Source organism: Prunus dulcis, chromosome 3, assembly GCF_902201215.1.
Source record: "Prunus dulcis chromosome 3, ALMONDv2, whole genome shotgun sequence".
Lineage (NCBI taxonomy): Eukaryota > Viridiplantae > Streptophyta > Magnoliopsida > Rosales > Rosaceae > Prunus > Prunus dulcis.
Genome location: NC_047652.1, coordinates 21,181,701 through 21,197,458, shown reverse-complemented (window position 1 = coordinate 21,197,458; position 15,758 = coordinate 21,181,701). Strand labels below are relative to the sequence as shown.

The 15,758-nt window shown below is 38.1% G+C and overlaps 3 protein-coding genes across 3 annotated transcripts; 2 read left to right on the top strand and 1 right to left on the bottom strand.

The window, feature by feature from the left end:
• The first annotated feature begins 3,423 nt into the window (after positions 1–3,423).
• On the top strand, positions 3,424–5,739 carry LOC117622832 (transcription factor TCP13-like). The gene is made up of 2 exons (XM_034353611.1): positions 3,424–3,764; positions 4,022–5,739. The coding sequence occupies exon 2, from the start codon at positions 4,176–4,178 to the stop codon at positions 5,304–5,306; it is 1,131 nt and encodes a 376-aa protein (XP_034209502.1). The 5' UTR covers positions 3,424–3,764; positions 4,022–4,175; the 3' UTR covers positions 5,307–5,739.
• Positions 5,740–7,676: 1,937 nt separating this feature from the next.
• LOC117623308 (transcription initiation factor TFIID subunit 8-like) lies at positions 7,677–9,888 on the top strand. Its single transcript, XM_034354229.1, has 2 exons — positions 7,677–7,991; positions 8,405–9,888. The coding sequence occupies exon 2, from the start codon at positions 8,536–8,538 to the stop codon at positions 9,670–9,672; it is 1,137 nt and encodes a 378-aa protein (XP_034210120.1). The 5' UTR covers positions 7,677–7,991; positions 8,405–8,535; the 3' UTR covers positions 9,673–9,888.
• A 213-nt stretch (positions 9,889–10,101) lies between these two features.
• LOC117623307 (protein LONGIFOLIA 1-like) lies at positions 10,102–15,686 on the bottom strand. Its single transcript, XM_034354228.1, has 6 exons — positions 14,854–15,686; positions 14,253–14,471; positions 13,855–13,907; positions 11,731–13,743; positions 11,503–11,653; positions 10,102–11,413 (listed from the first exon to the last, which is right to left on the bottom strand). Exons 2-6 carry the CDS (start codon positions 14,404–14,406, stop codon positions 10,590–10,592), a joined length of 3,195 nt encoding a protein of 1,064 aa, XP_034210119.1. The 5' UTR covers positions 14,407–14,471; positions 14,854–15,686; the 3' UTR covers positions 10,102–10,589.
• Between the last annotated feature and the right edge of the window lie 72 nt (positions 15,687–15,758).

The window sequence follows — 15,758 nt, the reverse complement described above, 5'->3', positions numbered from 1 at the left end:
TACTTTGTAGCATGCTTGTAAAGGAAAAATTAGGTTGATATAATATCCATGTAGAATTGGAATCCTTAAAAAAAGAAAAAAAAAATTGTTACACCATTAAATTTTCTAGTTTTATAAATGAAAACACAAACTTGATTTTTAAACTAACAAATTGCATTACTTCGTTAGATTGAGGCAAATTTCCATGATCTTCGGTAGGTAACAATCTCATAGTTGGGTAGACCTATATAACAAATAATAAGAGAATTAAAAGGTCTTAAAAACATACATGATTACTCATATTTGTACTCATTGGTACACCAACTGGATTAAGAAAATTTAAAACTGAGTGGTTTATGAGGTGAGTTATATGGAGGGCCTATCTTGCTTAAGGTTACTAGTGGAATGTTGTATGCTCGTGGGACGATAAGGGTATCAAACACGATTAAGCTTTATGGTATGGTTCAAATGTACAAGACACCTTTCTAATATAAATTGTAAATCATGCCTTGATATTGCAAATAACAGAAACTCTAAATCGTCGTAATGGAGGGAGAGTTGTCTGTGCTTTGTATATATGGGAGTTGTTGATATGAACAGTACAAATTTTAATATCTAGAATTTTGTATCAGGCCTGGTCTCAAGTAGCCTGTTGGATTTGTGGTTCAACTCAAAAACCCATCAGGTCTCAAGTAGCCTGTTGGATTTGTATCAGGCCTGGTTTCCTACTCTCAACAGCCCTCTTAGTAGGTATTTGGGCTTTTAATTAGGACTGCTAAGCATTACTGATTATGCCCTATCTGTAAAATTAATTAGTTACTGGTCTCTAATTAAGAACATACACAATGGGCTCCTTAAACCACTTTATTAGACAAATTTTAAGGAGGAATTGGAAAAATACAACTCCAACCATGCTCCCTATTCACCTCCTAAAATAATGAGACCTTTAGAAGCTCCTAAATCTGAAGAGAGAGAAAGGACTCCTAGTAGCTCCTTATGATTTAATGCTGCTTTATTTAATGAGTATTTCAAACCTTTAATTAATGCTAACTATTTTTTATATTATTTTTTAATAGAGATGGACCAATTAAAAAAGAGTTATAGCATTTACGACTTCTTAAACTAGAGAGCATGATTGGAGTTTAAATTTTATAGAGAGCTCCTAAACTAACTTTTATATGTTTTTAGCTAAAATTTAACTAAAAAATAGAGAGCACGATTGTGGATGCTCTAGTGAACTCATTCGAATTGAAGGGGTACTCTTTTTTTCTTTTTTTTTTTTAGTTGGTTCGAATAGATGCTTTATTAAAAATAATAAGAATTATAAGAGTGTATAAAGGATAACATTGAAAACAATCAATATTATCCAAAATCCAAACATATGAATAAATACGTAATCGAAGGGATACTCTTACTCACTACAAAAGTACAAAAAATAGGAAATAGATGCCTTTTATTATGTAACACATTGTTGGAATGTCCCTAACACAAAAGAGTGTCATATTTGTACCTTCGTAAAAATTATTCTGTATTGTCAAATCAGGAAAGAAGTGAAGAAAAAATATATATAATTACACTCGAACCTTAAAGAAGTTAATCTTAATAACAGAGTAGGATTATTGGATATTATGGTTGTAACTAATACTCACATTTGGTCTCCCGTTATACTTTAGTGGTATAGCATTTAAGTATCGATGATTGATATACTCTTGTTAATATTAATTGTTGAATTAATATCTTAATTAATCATACATATATATGGACCGATTGGAATATTTGGATTAAGGAATATAGTTAGTGGGATGCGCATATAATTAACATATTCCTGGTAGATTAAGTATTGATTAGGGTTGAGGGTGATGAGTCGGGAGGTGACAGAAGACTTGTGTCTGGAATCCGGGGACCATTTATTGGGGCTAACGCTCTTTATATTGTGAAGCTCTCTCAGTAGAGGCAGTACTGTCTACTGTGCCCGACCTTGAGATGCCCGCCACTGCCTGTTTGATTAGGGCTCTTTCCACACACACAGACGAAAACCCTAAACTTTTCTGTCCCGTCTCTTTCTTCCCCTGCAAAAGAAGAAGCAGTGCCTCTCTCTGTTTAATTTTCTCCTCTCAACAGAAACTCTTCAGCTGAGAATTCAGAACTAGTTGTACATATATGGACAAAACTTTAAAAGGTTACTACTTTCTTGTTAGTTAGTGTTCTCAGTTTTACTTTCGGGAATATGTAATTAATTAGGGTTTCTAGCCAGTTCAATTTATATTGTCCTGCTTGCTTTTCCTAGGTCACTTTCTGATGGACTGCTGCAACTAGGGTTTTGAAGTTCTGATATATATATATATATATATATATATGCACATATATCACATGTAGTGTAGGAAACTAATAATAATTCATAATAAAGGAAAAGGATGAATGATGGAGATCATTAAATCCAGTGGTTGAATTGGGGGTTTTGAAAAGAGAAATGAATAATGAATTTAATTTGATTATATTACGGCTGGTATAGAGTGTGTCAGCTGCAAGGTCCTCAAATCTTGAATTACTCCGTGCATATCTCTCTGCAAGAAAAAAGTTGTGTGGTCCTATTCCTTCTTCTCATTACTCACTCAGTGGGTCTTTTAAAAGCAAATGCATGCATTGGTCCCTCACCAATAAGGTAGCTTCTCACTGTCTTAAGTACCTTATCATACACATGTTAATGCTTAACACCATATACACCACAACTTTTTGTAGCCTATGCTATATATCTTTCTAATTTAATCCAAACTTAATCTTCTTAACCCATATGAAATCTTCTTGTCCATTTGCTCCTCTCTCACTAATCTACTCACTTAATTATGCCATATTTGATTATGTATGATAGGGAATACTCACGCAACATAACATATAATTAGACTGTTCGACATGTGATATATGCTATCGACCGATAAAATTGGACCACACATATTATTTGGATATGGGAAGAAATCTTCAATCTAGTAAGGGTTTGCCCAAATGAACATGTCCATCTTTCTTAGTCCCATAGGCGTGCATGTGAAAGGGATATATCTAAGCCTTTAGTTACTTGAAGATAAAGCTCGACTCCCCACTTTCGAATGTGCAGCATGGTCCCCAATTGAATTTTCTAATTTTGATTTCAATGTGTAATACTCTCTATGTGTCGCCTAAAAACGTGTCATATATATATATATATATATATATATATATATATATAACGTGGTTTTAGCATCTAGCTAGAGAATTTTATATTACTCCAAATTAATAATCGTTACTTTGTCACAATGATTGATTACTTAACATTATGCATGCGTGACGAGAAAATGATGAGATATCGACTAGTAGCTAGATGCACCCACATTTCATTCGAGTTGAGGGCTAGTGTGCCACGTGGCACTGTATGCGCCACTGCTTTATCTTTCCTTAGAGCAAGGTCGGTGGAATTCCGGCGCCCTCCTTTTTTGTTCTTCTTCTTCTCCGGGGCTCTCTCTCTCTCTCTCTCTCTCTCTCTCTCTCTCTCTCTCTCTACTTCTTCTTCAACAAGTTTTTATTCTCATTCTCCACACAGCTGTAGAATATTTGAGTCTTCAACGTTGTAGGCGGCCGCCTGGTTGAGTTATTAGTTGTGCGCTCTACCAAATTTACAAGGCAATTTATAGCTTGAACGAGACAGTCAGAGATAGAGCAAATCAAAACCACTGCGTCTTTCTTGGTCATCTGTCTAGTGCTCAAGCACCAAAAAGTGGTCTGCAAAACAAGAAGCAGAAAATGTTTACTTTCATGTAAGTTGGGTAAATTTTACTTTCATAATTATATATATATAAACATCACATACCTAGCTGCATATATTTGTCACTTGATAATTACCCAATTCGATTAATTTGTGAGATATTAATGTTACTTTCTTTGGGAGAAGTTGAATAAACATTTCCATGGCTTATGGATCTATTCTTCTCTTAAGCTTCTTTGGATTTCGTAGATGAAACAATTCTACACTTTTTTTTTAATTTTTTTTCTTTGGCGATTCATGGTGAAGCAGATTATGATCAGAACATGTACTTGGAGAAGAGGAGAAGCATATCATGAAGCAAAGTTGATAAGAGAGAGAGAATAGAAATCTCATCAGTCAAATTATCTTGACCTGAAAAGATGAAATCTTCTTCTAGTTGACCAATGACGAGAGAGTACATAAGATGATTAAGAGTCACAATGGAGCAGATTTACAAGAAGCAGCAGGCAATTCAAGCCGTGATGATCAAGCCAATAAATTCTCAACAAAAGCTAATGATTTGTCGCGTCCATCGACACCATGGCTAAGGTTGAAGGATCCAAGGATTGTGCGTGTGTCAAGAGCTTTTGGAGGAAAGGACAGGCACAGCAAGGTTTGCACCGTAAAAGGGCTTCGAGATCGGCGGGTGAGGCTTTCTGTACCCACTGCTATACAGTTGTATGACCTTCAAGAAAGGCTTGGTCTTAACCAGCCTAGCAAAGTTGTCGATTGGTTGCTTGACGCTGCGAAGCACGAAATTGATGAACTTCCTCCGCTGCCGCTGCCACCATCTGGGAATTTCGGCCTAAATCACCCATCATTAGTCCTCACTTCATCTCATGGTGTCCAAACCCATGCTCATGCCCAATTATCTCATGATAATGGAGAAGGTCCTAGTGATGGAATTGCACCGGCCAGATCACATTCTTGGAGCACAAATTCGGATGCTATTTGGAGAGGGAAATCAAAAGAAATTGCAATTGACACAACAAATGAGGAGGAAGAAGAAAATCAGAAAGATATAAGCACTGGATCAGACCAAAAGGAAGAAGGAAATGTTGATGGTAATTCATCATCAAACAACTTCTTAACCAGAATTAGCACCAATCATCCATTCTTTCCAGGTCTTGTCAATAATGCCATGCCTTATGCTTACCATAATTGGGATCATAATCAGCCTTCAAATTTCCCACTATCTCAATTAGGAAGCCATGGATTCCCATCCCAAACTGCAGATCTCCACAACTTCATTAACGTCGTCTCGTTGCCCTCCACATTGTCTTTATCTACAACACAATCTTATTTCCCTTCACATAATGCTGCGGCTGCAGCAGAGATCGATCCGAGACAATTCAACCACATGCATATGTTAAGCTCAAGCAGTACTTCTCAGAACCTCTTGCCAAATTCTCTTTCACCAACTCTATACCCTAATAGCCAGACCCTGAGAGCACCCCATTTGAGCATGATGACTAAGCTTGTGCGTTCTTCAAACAACACTACTGGAAGTGATCATCATCAGCCAAATACAGACCAGGAGTCTCCTTCTAGATGATGCACATGATGCAATCAATTCCAAGAGTCGTGAAAAGCTAGCTTTCCTTTTATAAGAAACAAAGCATATGGCTCAGATTCTTTTGAAATTGGGAGCTAGGCTAGCTATAGCTAGGGAGCGCAGGCAAAGGTACAGGAACACATCCTACGATGCTTGTCGGATTTCAGTCAGTCTTCTTAATGTTCATTTCAGATTAAAGATATATGTTTTGATTTCCTACTTAATTTTGCTTTATAATGTTATATGACATTCAAATCTGCAATTAAATTGTATTTTAAAAAAAAAAAAAAGGGGTTTCGGCCATAAATTCGAAGCATTGGTTGCTATATATATATGAATGTAATTTGGTATGGTGAGACGCTACCCTTCTGTTCATAACTCATTTTCAGTAGATTATTGTATTTAAATCTCTCTGCGTGCTATGTTCATTGAAGTGAGAATTAAAAAAGTTAAAGTTTGGGATTATTATCTTCTTTTTCTATGTTCGGGGATGATTATTAAACACTCGTGAGATTATATGATGCATTGTTCTATCTAGCTAGCAGCTGCAAACAAAGATTTAAAACCCTAGAAATAATGAGAGCAACAAAGAGAAACAAATTGTTTTCTTTTTCTTTCCGCTAGCTAGATATCACGCAAACATGAAATTAAAGGATGGAGTCTGGATGCAATGAATAGGATGTACGTCAGAGTTGAAGCTTCTTCTGATGGAGAAGAAAGTAAAGGGAAGAAGAGAGGCACAGGCTTTAATTAATTAACGACCTAGAGTGAGACGTATGAGAGAGATGTTTGAGAACAGTACTGTCAACATCACGTACACAAGATCCAACAGCATCAATATTACATAAGTATATATGGAAGGAATCTCACGCTGGTTTGATTATGTAGAGGGAAAAAAGAAAAAAGAAAAAAGAAAAAGAAGAACTTATGTACAATTGCTTTGTCGGTATAAGGGTTTTGAGAGTTTGTTGTCTTCTCATCTGTGTTGTGTCCAATGGATGCCTGCTTCTGTATACCTTAGGACTTGGAGAATTCGTTTGTAGTTATCTGCAGGGAATAGGTCCTTGATGAATTAAGGAATAGTAAAGATCATTAACTAAAATAATTCATTAGAATCAGAATAGTTTGAATCTGATATAGTTTATTCTAATTTGTGGCCTTGAAACTGAGCAATGCATTTTAAGCTACAATAAGGCCAAGATGATTGAACAGCAGTGGTACTATAGTAAGTACTGCAAGTGTTGTCTGCTGAATTTGTTTTACATATACATGCATAGATATATATACATCACTTTACAGGGAACCGCAGGAAGTTGTTGCATGCAGTTGGGGCAATAATAATCGAGCAAAGAGAAAGAGGGGAAATCCTCATCATATTTCTGCCAAAGTAACTTACTATCTGCACTGCAGATGTTATACTATTGCTAGTTGACATATGCATGGGGCATGTATATATATATATAGTGACAGTGAATTCGAAAAATCCCTAATCCAAAATCCAAACACACGCGCACCCAAGTTTTCAAATTCTACCCTATAGTATATATATTGGATAGCAATTGCTCCCCGAGGAAAAGTTTTCGAGTAGCATCCGTGTAGTGTGTGTGAATTTAGTATGTTATCGCCCGCCTCAATAGGAAAGGTCCTCCAGTTTTTTACATATTTGTCCCCTTAAAAGAAAGTTGTAGTTTTGTTTTGGATTTTTTTTCCCTCAAGTGAGGACCATTTTGATTTATTTGAACATTTCACTATAAGGGAATTTTGATATAGCTTATGATGGAACCAACAATTAATATTAATATAGACTTAATTTTGTCTAATAATATTATTAAAAAAATTTGTTGAAATTGTCTAAAAATATCAGTTGTATACATGAATGGCACGCTCGACTTGACCAACACAATGTTACTAGTTACAAGCCATATATTGCTCCACGCAGAATATTACTTCACACAAAAGTTGTGTTAAAGTCAATCGTTCATGTGCAGGAGAGTATTCAATCAACAATTGAAATCGCACACATACACTTATCATAACTCCTGCAAATAATCACACCTTAACATCACATGGTAAGAAGCTGGTGAATGTGTCATGGTAGATATCATTGCTGTTATCTTGAAACCATTAGGCTATAACGAAACCATTTATTTAGTAAAACGTGAGAGAGGCTTCCAAAATGTGCAAGTCCAATTCATATACGAATGGAAGATTAGACCCGATGTACTACTTGTCGTGAAGTTCTTGGGTACTAATATCACTAAAAACGACAAGTCGTGCAACTTAGGTAGGCACCACCACCAGACCAATGCCATGCGGGACAGGTGTCAACCAAGAGCAACGGTTTTCAAGTCTCTCTTCTATTCTATTCCCTTCTTCCCGTTCGTAGGTTGTTACAAACGATCATTTCCTTTCCTACAACTCCAGCTCCCAACTCCCAACTCCCGTTCAACTCAAACCTTGTCCCTCTCGCTCGCTATCTCTCTCTCTCGATCCAGAGGTTTTTCTAGGGTTTAAGCCCAATCCAAACTCAAATCTTTTCTTCTCCATCGTTTCTTTTCTAGAAACGGTTTCTTCGCTCGTTTTCAATTCGGAGAGAATGGCGTTTCGAGCGCCACTGCATCTCTGAGCTCGACCTCTACTTGGCCAATGCGTCTCAATTAGATTGCAAAGCCCCAGACTTCGCCGGTAAGCCTCCATCCCAAAGTTTCTTTCTTTATAATTCCCGTCTTCTTTCTTTTTTATCGGTTCAATTGGTTGATTCAGTTCCAAGTGATAATTTTTAGGGTTTGATTTGTTCTTCCAGTTTGGTCGCCGAGAAAACTCAGAAAAATTTAACTTTCGATGTATGTTTGTAGTTTTTTTTTTTTTGGGTGCGCCCTTTTATAATTTATAACGGCTAAGCAGTTCCATTCGTTAATTGTATGCTCCCTTTACTGAGACAAGGTTTCTAAAAGAAAGAACAAATCAAATCTTTGTAGCGAACCCAACTAGCTCAGTAAAGTTCCATTTCCAATTTTCGTTATTTTCTTTTTAGGTTGTTTTGGCTGTGTACGGATATGAGTTTTAATCTTATGTTGGTTTTTCTTGCATTTTCTTAGGAAAGAAACAGGGGCATAAGTGAGTGGTTGATGAAGCTTTGTGGGTAAATAATTTGGGGTTTGCGGGGTTTTCACCTAGAATGTTGGTTTTAAATATACCACGTCGGGTGGCCTGATATGAGGGGTTGAATATGAGCGATGGAGGTGGGGAGAGTGGAAGAGAACATGAACAACACAATAGAACACAGAGAAAATCGAGCGGTGATGATTTTGCCCGAGCTATTGCCAAGATTGCAGTAGCACAAGTATGTGAAATAGTGGGGTTTCAGACTTACCAGTTGTCTGCTCTTGAAACATTGTCGGATGTTGCTGTTCACTACATTCACAACATTGGAAAGACGGCACATTTCTATGCCAATTTATCTGGCAGAATGGATTGTAATGTTTTTGATATCATTCAAGGGTTGGAAGATTTGGGCTTGGCGCAGGGGTTTGCAGGTGCTTCAGATGTTGATCATTGTCTTGCAAGTTCAGGGACGGTTAGGGAAATTGCTCAGTATGTTGGTGAAACTGAGCATATTCCATTTTCCTACTCTATTCCTCAATTCCCAGTTGTTAAGGACCGGAAGCTCACTCCAAGTTTTTTGCAAAGTGGGGTAGAGACACTTGGAGAGCATATACCTATTTGGTTGCCTGCATTTCCTGAACCCCATACATATGTTCAATCACCAATATCCAATGAGAGAGCTAGAGAACTTCACACTGATATGATTGAGCAGAAAAAAAAACAGAGAAATGTGGAGCGGTCTCTATTCAATTTGCAGCGGAGGCTGGTATGCAATGGGTTGGAGGGACCATCTATTGACCCTGGAGATGCTGATAAGGCAAAACAAGCAAGAGAAAGTAACCCTTTTCTTGCTGCTCCTTTGCAATATGGGGAGACAGAAGTATCTCATGTTGCTCTTCCAGCTAAACTTTCAAGTGAAGCAACAGTAGAAAAACTTGTTGCTGAGAACCGTGTCGCAGAGAAGTGTTCTTCAGTGTTGGAGACCTTTGCTCCGGCTATTGAAGCAATGAAGAGCAGCTCATGTGAATCACAGGAGGAACATAAAGAGATTCTTTTGAGCAGGAGACCAACTGTTCAATTTAAGATTGGAATTGCAAAGACGTCCTTTAGTACTATGTTACATTCAAGCCCACATAACAAGGGTTTTCAGAAAAACTATCCCTGGTTTGGAAGAGAAAATGAGAAGGATGAAAAGAAAAGGAGGGCTGAGAAAATTCTGAAGAATTCCATGGAAAACTCACAGGAGCTTGCTCAGTTGTAAATTAGGTTGTTTTTTATTAGAATTTGTACACTTGTTTAGGAGACTGGCAATGGAAGCTGGCTCGCATAGCGTTGTCTGCATATGGGCATTATAGAATGGATATTACAAAGTTCTGGAGGGAATTTTCCTACTTTAACAAGTTTCTGAGGTATGTTAGTGCCAGTTGGTGTGATAGACCCAGTTAATGATTCTTTCTAATTGAAATTCTTTTCTCCCTTTTTTGTTTGTTATTTTATGATATTTGTCTGAATGAGTGCACAAATATTACTCCTAACCGTTTGTGTACTTTGTTGCTTTATATATGCGTCTCCAAAAAAGGTCAAAATCTATGTTTGGTGTAATATTTTGGTTCATTTACTCAGTATCCTATGGGTAGAGTAATGAACGGTTAAATGTCTTTTCCTTTCTGAATAAATCATGCATGAGAAATTTGGAAGGGAAAGATGCATACACTATGATTGTATGTTTACATGTGTGTCATTGGCCTCTATCAAAGATTTACATGTTTGAGAATAGCTGAATTTCTACCCAATAGTTATTATGACTTTACAGAAGATAAAATAAAATCCACCTCCCCTCCTTTTTTCCTAATAAAATCTGGAAGAAAAAAAATTAGAAAAAGAAAAAGACTATGAGGGAATCAGTAAGGTTGCATAAGAATTATTTATTAAAGAAAATCAATGCTATCAGATCCCCTTCTTGGCAAGCTTGCAGTGCCTACCAGACCAACCATGCAGCTCAAGCTTCATCACCACTCACAACTTCAGTCAGAGTCTTTAGAGATCAACCACTTGACATCCAACATCAAACCTGGAATTTAACCATCAGAGTCAGTCCAGTGCCTTGATTGATGCATGAAATCTTCCCACAAGGTGTTTCACAAACTGTCATCCTCCATTTGAGTTTTTGAATCCACGCTACCAAAGCCCCCTCTCAGAAAACAGTTGCCTGCAATGCCCACCAGACCAACCATGCAGGCCAACTGCATCATCACTCACAATTTCAGTTATCAAATCCTTAAATATCAACCGCTCAACATCCAACACTACACCTGGAATTTCACTGTCACACTCTGTCCAATTCTTTGCCTGATCCATGAAATCTTCCAACAAGATGTTTCTCAAACTATCATCCTCGTCATCTAGGCTGCCATTCAAATTGTTTCTTTGTAGCTGATCAACCTCTGAACATAATTCTCTGAAAAGCTGCTGGCCTCTTGGTTTCCCTTCTGCAAGCTTGTGTGATGAGAACCACTGCTTGAAAGAGTCTTTCACCACTAGTTTTTGAATTAGAAATTCATTAACCACATCAAATACTAGTTTTCTTTGAATTTTATCGTCAGGTTTGGATTGGAGAATCGCTTTGCATATTTCTCCATCATCAAAAGGCTTTGTATCTGTCCTGATTTCTTCCAGTGCAAGGAACAAATGAGGGTTGATCAGGTGGTCAAATGTGTCGAGCTCAATGGTTGTCCAGGCAGATTTAAGATACCTTAGAATACCTGATGCCAGCAATATATCTGAAATGTACATGTGGTCTGGATTTGTGCTGTCACAGAGAGGACCAAGGATGGACTCCCCATGTGTGCTGCTCATGCGTCCATGATTCTGAATCAGGTGCTTCAGGTTCTCTAACATTGGATGATCAATTTTGACCCCAGGACTGGGCATCGTGTTGTGTGATAACAGAGCTATGTCCATGGGGTCATACTCCACTACATCAAGATTTTGTGCTTCATCGTCTGTAGCATGAAATTTGAGGAAATTTAATTTAAAGGAGTCTTGCATGTTTTATACTATACATAAGGTCTCAATTGCACAAGAACTTTACCTTTAAAGGAATTTGATATCTTCTTCACTGGAGATGGCGAGTCATCCCGGTAGAATGTAGAATCAAGAACAGAGACAGGACTTGGTTGTTCAGAGGAAGCTTTCCCAGGTTCTCCCATTGACCTATCATCACTCAACCCCACTGCTGGGCTCTGTGAAGTAAAAAGAAACCTGTCAACCCAGATCTGCAAATAACTACAGGTATGAATGAGAACCGGGACACCCTTACCTTTTGTTTTTGGCTATGCTGGTTGAAATGCATGTGTTTTGTACTATCTGATTGATGAATGATTGTGACTTCTGTGTCTGTATGTGAGGCCCAGCTGATGTTACTCTCAGATTGCTGAGAAGTGGCATCATCTCGATGACTCATATCTCTCGTGTTGGTGCTAGTCTCCCTCAATTGCGCATTACTTTGACGCAAGCTGGGAGACTTTTGCTCAAGTTTTTTACCTGGGGGGTTTGCTTCAAATGACTGCCTAGTGTGTTCCCTTCTGGTCATGCTTGAATTTGATGATGGAGTGCTTGGAGGAGATTGCTTCTCCAATCCAAGTCTTCTCTGTTGCAGTCTTGGGCTTGTGATTCCTGAACTCCTACTTGAGCTGGTGGGGATCGCTTCCCTCATATTTTGGGACACCTTTGGTTTCTGTAGGGGTTTCACAGTTCTTGTGTTAGAATTATTATCAGTGGAACGAAGGCGTCGATTGAAAGGATCTTTGATATGATTGGTCTTTGGAGTCAGATCTTTGGCTGGTTTTTTGTCAACCAATCCTTTTCCATTATCACCAGGGTCGCTAGTTCGAAGCCTCCGAAGACCTAATGTGTCGTCCATGGAATTCACTGTGGAAGCAGAGCTGTGGGTTTTCTCAATGAGTTTAGCTGGTTTCTTGATGATCGGTGACTTATGACTCTTTGGAGATTCGGAACCCTTGGCTTTGGCAGGAACTGACATGTTGCTTTGTAGATTTCTCTGGCTTGCTGATTCTCCGCTGTCAGAAAAAATGTTTTTGTGGCATATTTGAGATGCAACATTTGAAGCTTGATCCTTTCTGTCATCTAACATTTCTTTAGTTTTCTGCATTGCTTCAAGTATTTGCTTCAGAGCTCTGAGATCCTTTCCTGATTTTTTAAACTCAAGATTTGCTAGCCTTTTCTCCATTTCACCATATACTGAAGATGCTGATTTTGGGGTTTTTATAGGTTCTTCTTGATACTTGGAAGCTGATCGCTGAGAACCTTTGCTTCCATGGGGCTGCCTCCAAGGAGCTGTTTCTATTGGAAACTTAGAATTTGAGGCCGGCTTCATGACTGAATCAGTACTTCTCCTCTTGGGGGAGGTGAAGTCTTTCTGTGTTTTCCCAAGGAATACCCCAGACAAAAGATCTGGCTTGTTTTCGTTGGTTGCTCTTGAAGATCTGGAGAAGGGGTCTGATCTATCAGATATGCAGGTATTAATCAACCTTAATGGACTAACAGTGGTTGACACTGAATCTGACAGATCCAGTCCCATCAACTTTGCAACAACATTAGATGGTCTGTTAGAACTTCCAGGTTCAAGCTGCAGGTCAAGCACTTTATTGCAGTTCCCATCCTCCCTCAGCAGATCCTTGCAGAAGTAGTTTGATTTTATTTCTGGATTACAACCCCTCCTTATGGAACGTTCTTTGCTGTCCAAAGAAAGCCTTGGGAGTTCTTTCAGTTTTATGGTGGATTTTGATGTATCTCGTGTTTCTCTTCCATCATAAGAGAACCTCCTAGCATCTTTTGGTACCAAGCGCATGCAACCATCCTTCTCTTCATTGGAACTCCAAGGTGCTTGCCGAAGCTTAGCAGGAGCTTGAAATGAGTCATTAACGCCAGAAACCCTTGGCCTTACAAATTTTGGCTGTGATGAAGGCCTGGGAGAGTCTATGTATTTCAATGTATGACCAACTCCATCTTTACCGGCAGGTTTAACTGAAATGCCTCGGGCTTCTCTGTAGGTCGAGTCTTTGACAAGATCTTGCATATCAAAGGATTGCCGGCGCAGGTGCATTGAAGCATTTGGTTGGTTCATGGATAGGTCCCGAGTGTGTTCCTCATTTGAAATGGTTTGGCTGGACAAAGATGGTTCTTGCTCAGCTGCTTTGTTATATTCAGGGGATGAGATGCTAGATGAACAAGAAGAAGAAGAAACAGTAGTTCTTGATGATGCTGTGGAGTTTCTGTGTTTCTCTTTCACCACCTTTTTTCGATTTTTATCCTGCAATTGCAAATTGCATATAATGAATCCTTCTCTCTCAATCTGATCAAAAGATCAAGGCTTCTATTTAAAAGTTAAATCCACTAATGTGATTAAGTGCTGAATTCTTACTGTAGCTTTCTGAAATGTGTTCTTGGACTCTACTGCGTGGTTGCCATTCTCACCTGGAAAAAAAAAATATATATATATATATATATATATTATACATGTTGGTCGTTGAGAGAATGGCATGAAAAACACAAGCAAATATGATTAACAGTTCATAAATTATGAATTAAGAAACCATAAACACTAATAAAATATGCATACGTCTTATTTAACAATTTGCAGATGGTTGTGTAAAAATATTGCTGAAAACTGATCAAATTCGAAACTCTTACAAGTTCTGAGCTAAATTTTGCAAAAATCCAACTTCTCATTACAAACCAATGGTTTTTGAGGAACCAGTTTATTAAACTTCTTTGAGCTATATATGCTGAACTTGTAAAAATGGCAGAGGGAATAAATACCTGGAGGAAGTCTCTTGTGGCTGTTGCCATTGACACGCCGGCCGGCGAGGAAATGGTGGCGATCAAAGAGCTGAAAAATTCCACTCATGCACCCAATTTGCTTATGGAAATCTGGGCTTTCATCTGTTAGAGAGTGCAAAATCTTTGCAGACATCTTCACTTCACCTGTTCTTCCTCAGTTTCACAATCTAACAGCTGACAAGCTTTGAGTTTCCATTTCTGTAATTCCAGGTAGCCAAAGGTTTGTAAATAATTGGGTTTGAAGAATGTTAGAAGACTCAAAAACCATATAGTTTCAAAAACAATGAGGAGTTTTATGTCTAGCCAGAAAGAACAGAGCTTGTCTGAGTTTTTTTTCCTTCTCAAGTCACTATTCTTGTAGCTAGTTAAAAGACTTTAAAGGACTGCATTGAGGTTTCTCTATATTAATAATCTCCTGGCAGAAAAAAAAAATAGAAATTGAGAAAAAAATTAAGTTTCTTCAAGAATTACTTGTTTATTTTGGATCTCCTCAAAAGTTTTTTCGTCTAGAACAACAAAAGAGAATGAGAGGACAAGAAATAAGAAAAAACATACTAGTTGCCCAGAATAAGTCCCATACCTTACGGTGTATATATAAAAAAATAAATTGTTTTTGGGTTTCAGAAGAAGGCAGACAATATCTCCCTGCAAAACCAAAAGGAACAAAAGAGACATATGGGAAGGGCCCCAACACTCAACAGTCACCACCAGCCCCACCTTCTAAGGAGTAAAGTAGGACTGCCAAAATACAACTGCACCAGAGGGTTAAGTTCTGCAGACCCAAGAAGAAATGTCTTTTTTTTCCCCTGTTCTTTTTCTTTCTTTTGGGTTTTCTCACTCTCACAGCAGAAAAGAATACTTTGTCCTTTGGCTCCCTCTAGGAAAGGCAAGCACATAAGAAGGTTTGTGGTGTATTTATTTTGTATGCAGTGCTCAATACCAGATTGGCAAAGAATGAGAATTGGTGATAACCTTTTATATTATAATTGCATATGAGAGAGAAGGAGTTTTAGTAGCTAAGATTATTGCATTTTTCAAAATCTATAATTTAGAAAGCAGCTGAAGTGAAGAAAGATGAAATTGTATCAGACATATTATATCAGAGTTGGGATCCCAACACTCTTAATTAATCCCGTAATGTGGTCTTCCTCTATTAAAAACAATTAGAAAACCATAAGTTTTGAAAAAGAAACAAGTGTCATATATAAAATTCCCAAAGAGAATTAGAGGCTGAGAAGATGAGGAAGAAAGAGAGGTGGAGAGAGGTGGAGAGATGTGAATGGGTTGGTGGGTCAGATCACAGATGTGGTTTGTTCATATGTTTCTCTACATTTCCATGTGGACAAAATTATGGGTGGGTCTGGAGGCAGGCAGGCCTCTCTCTTTACATGAGCATGTGGATTTGTCAGAGGGTGGAAGAAATAAGAAAGTGGATTTGTGTACTGGCAACCTTTCTTCGCACAGCCTATAAAGCCTTTCCTCCAA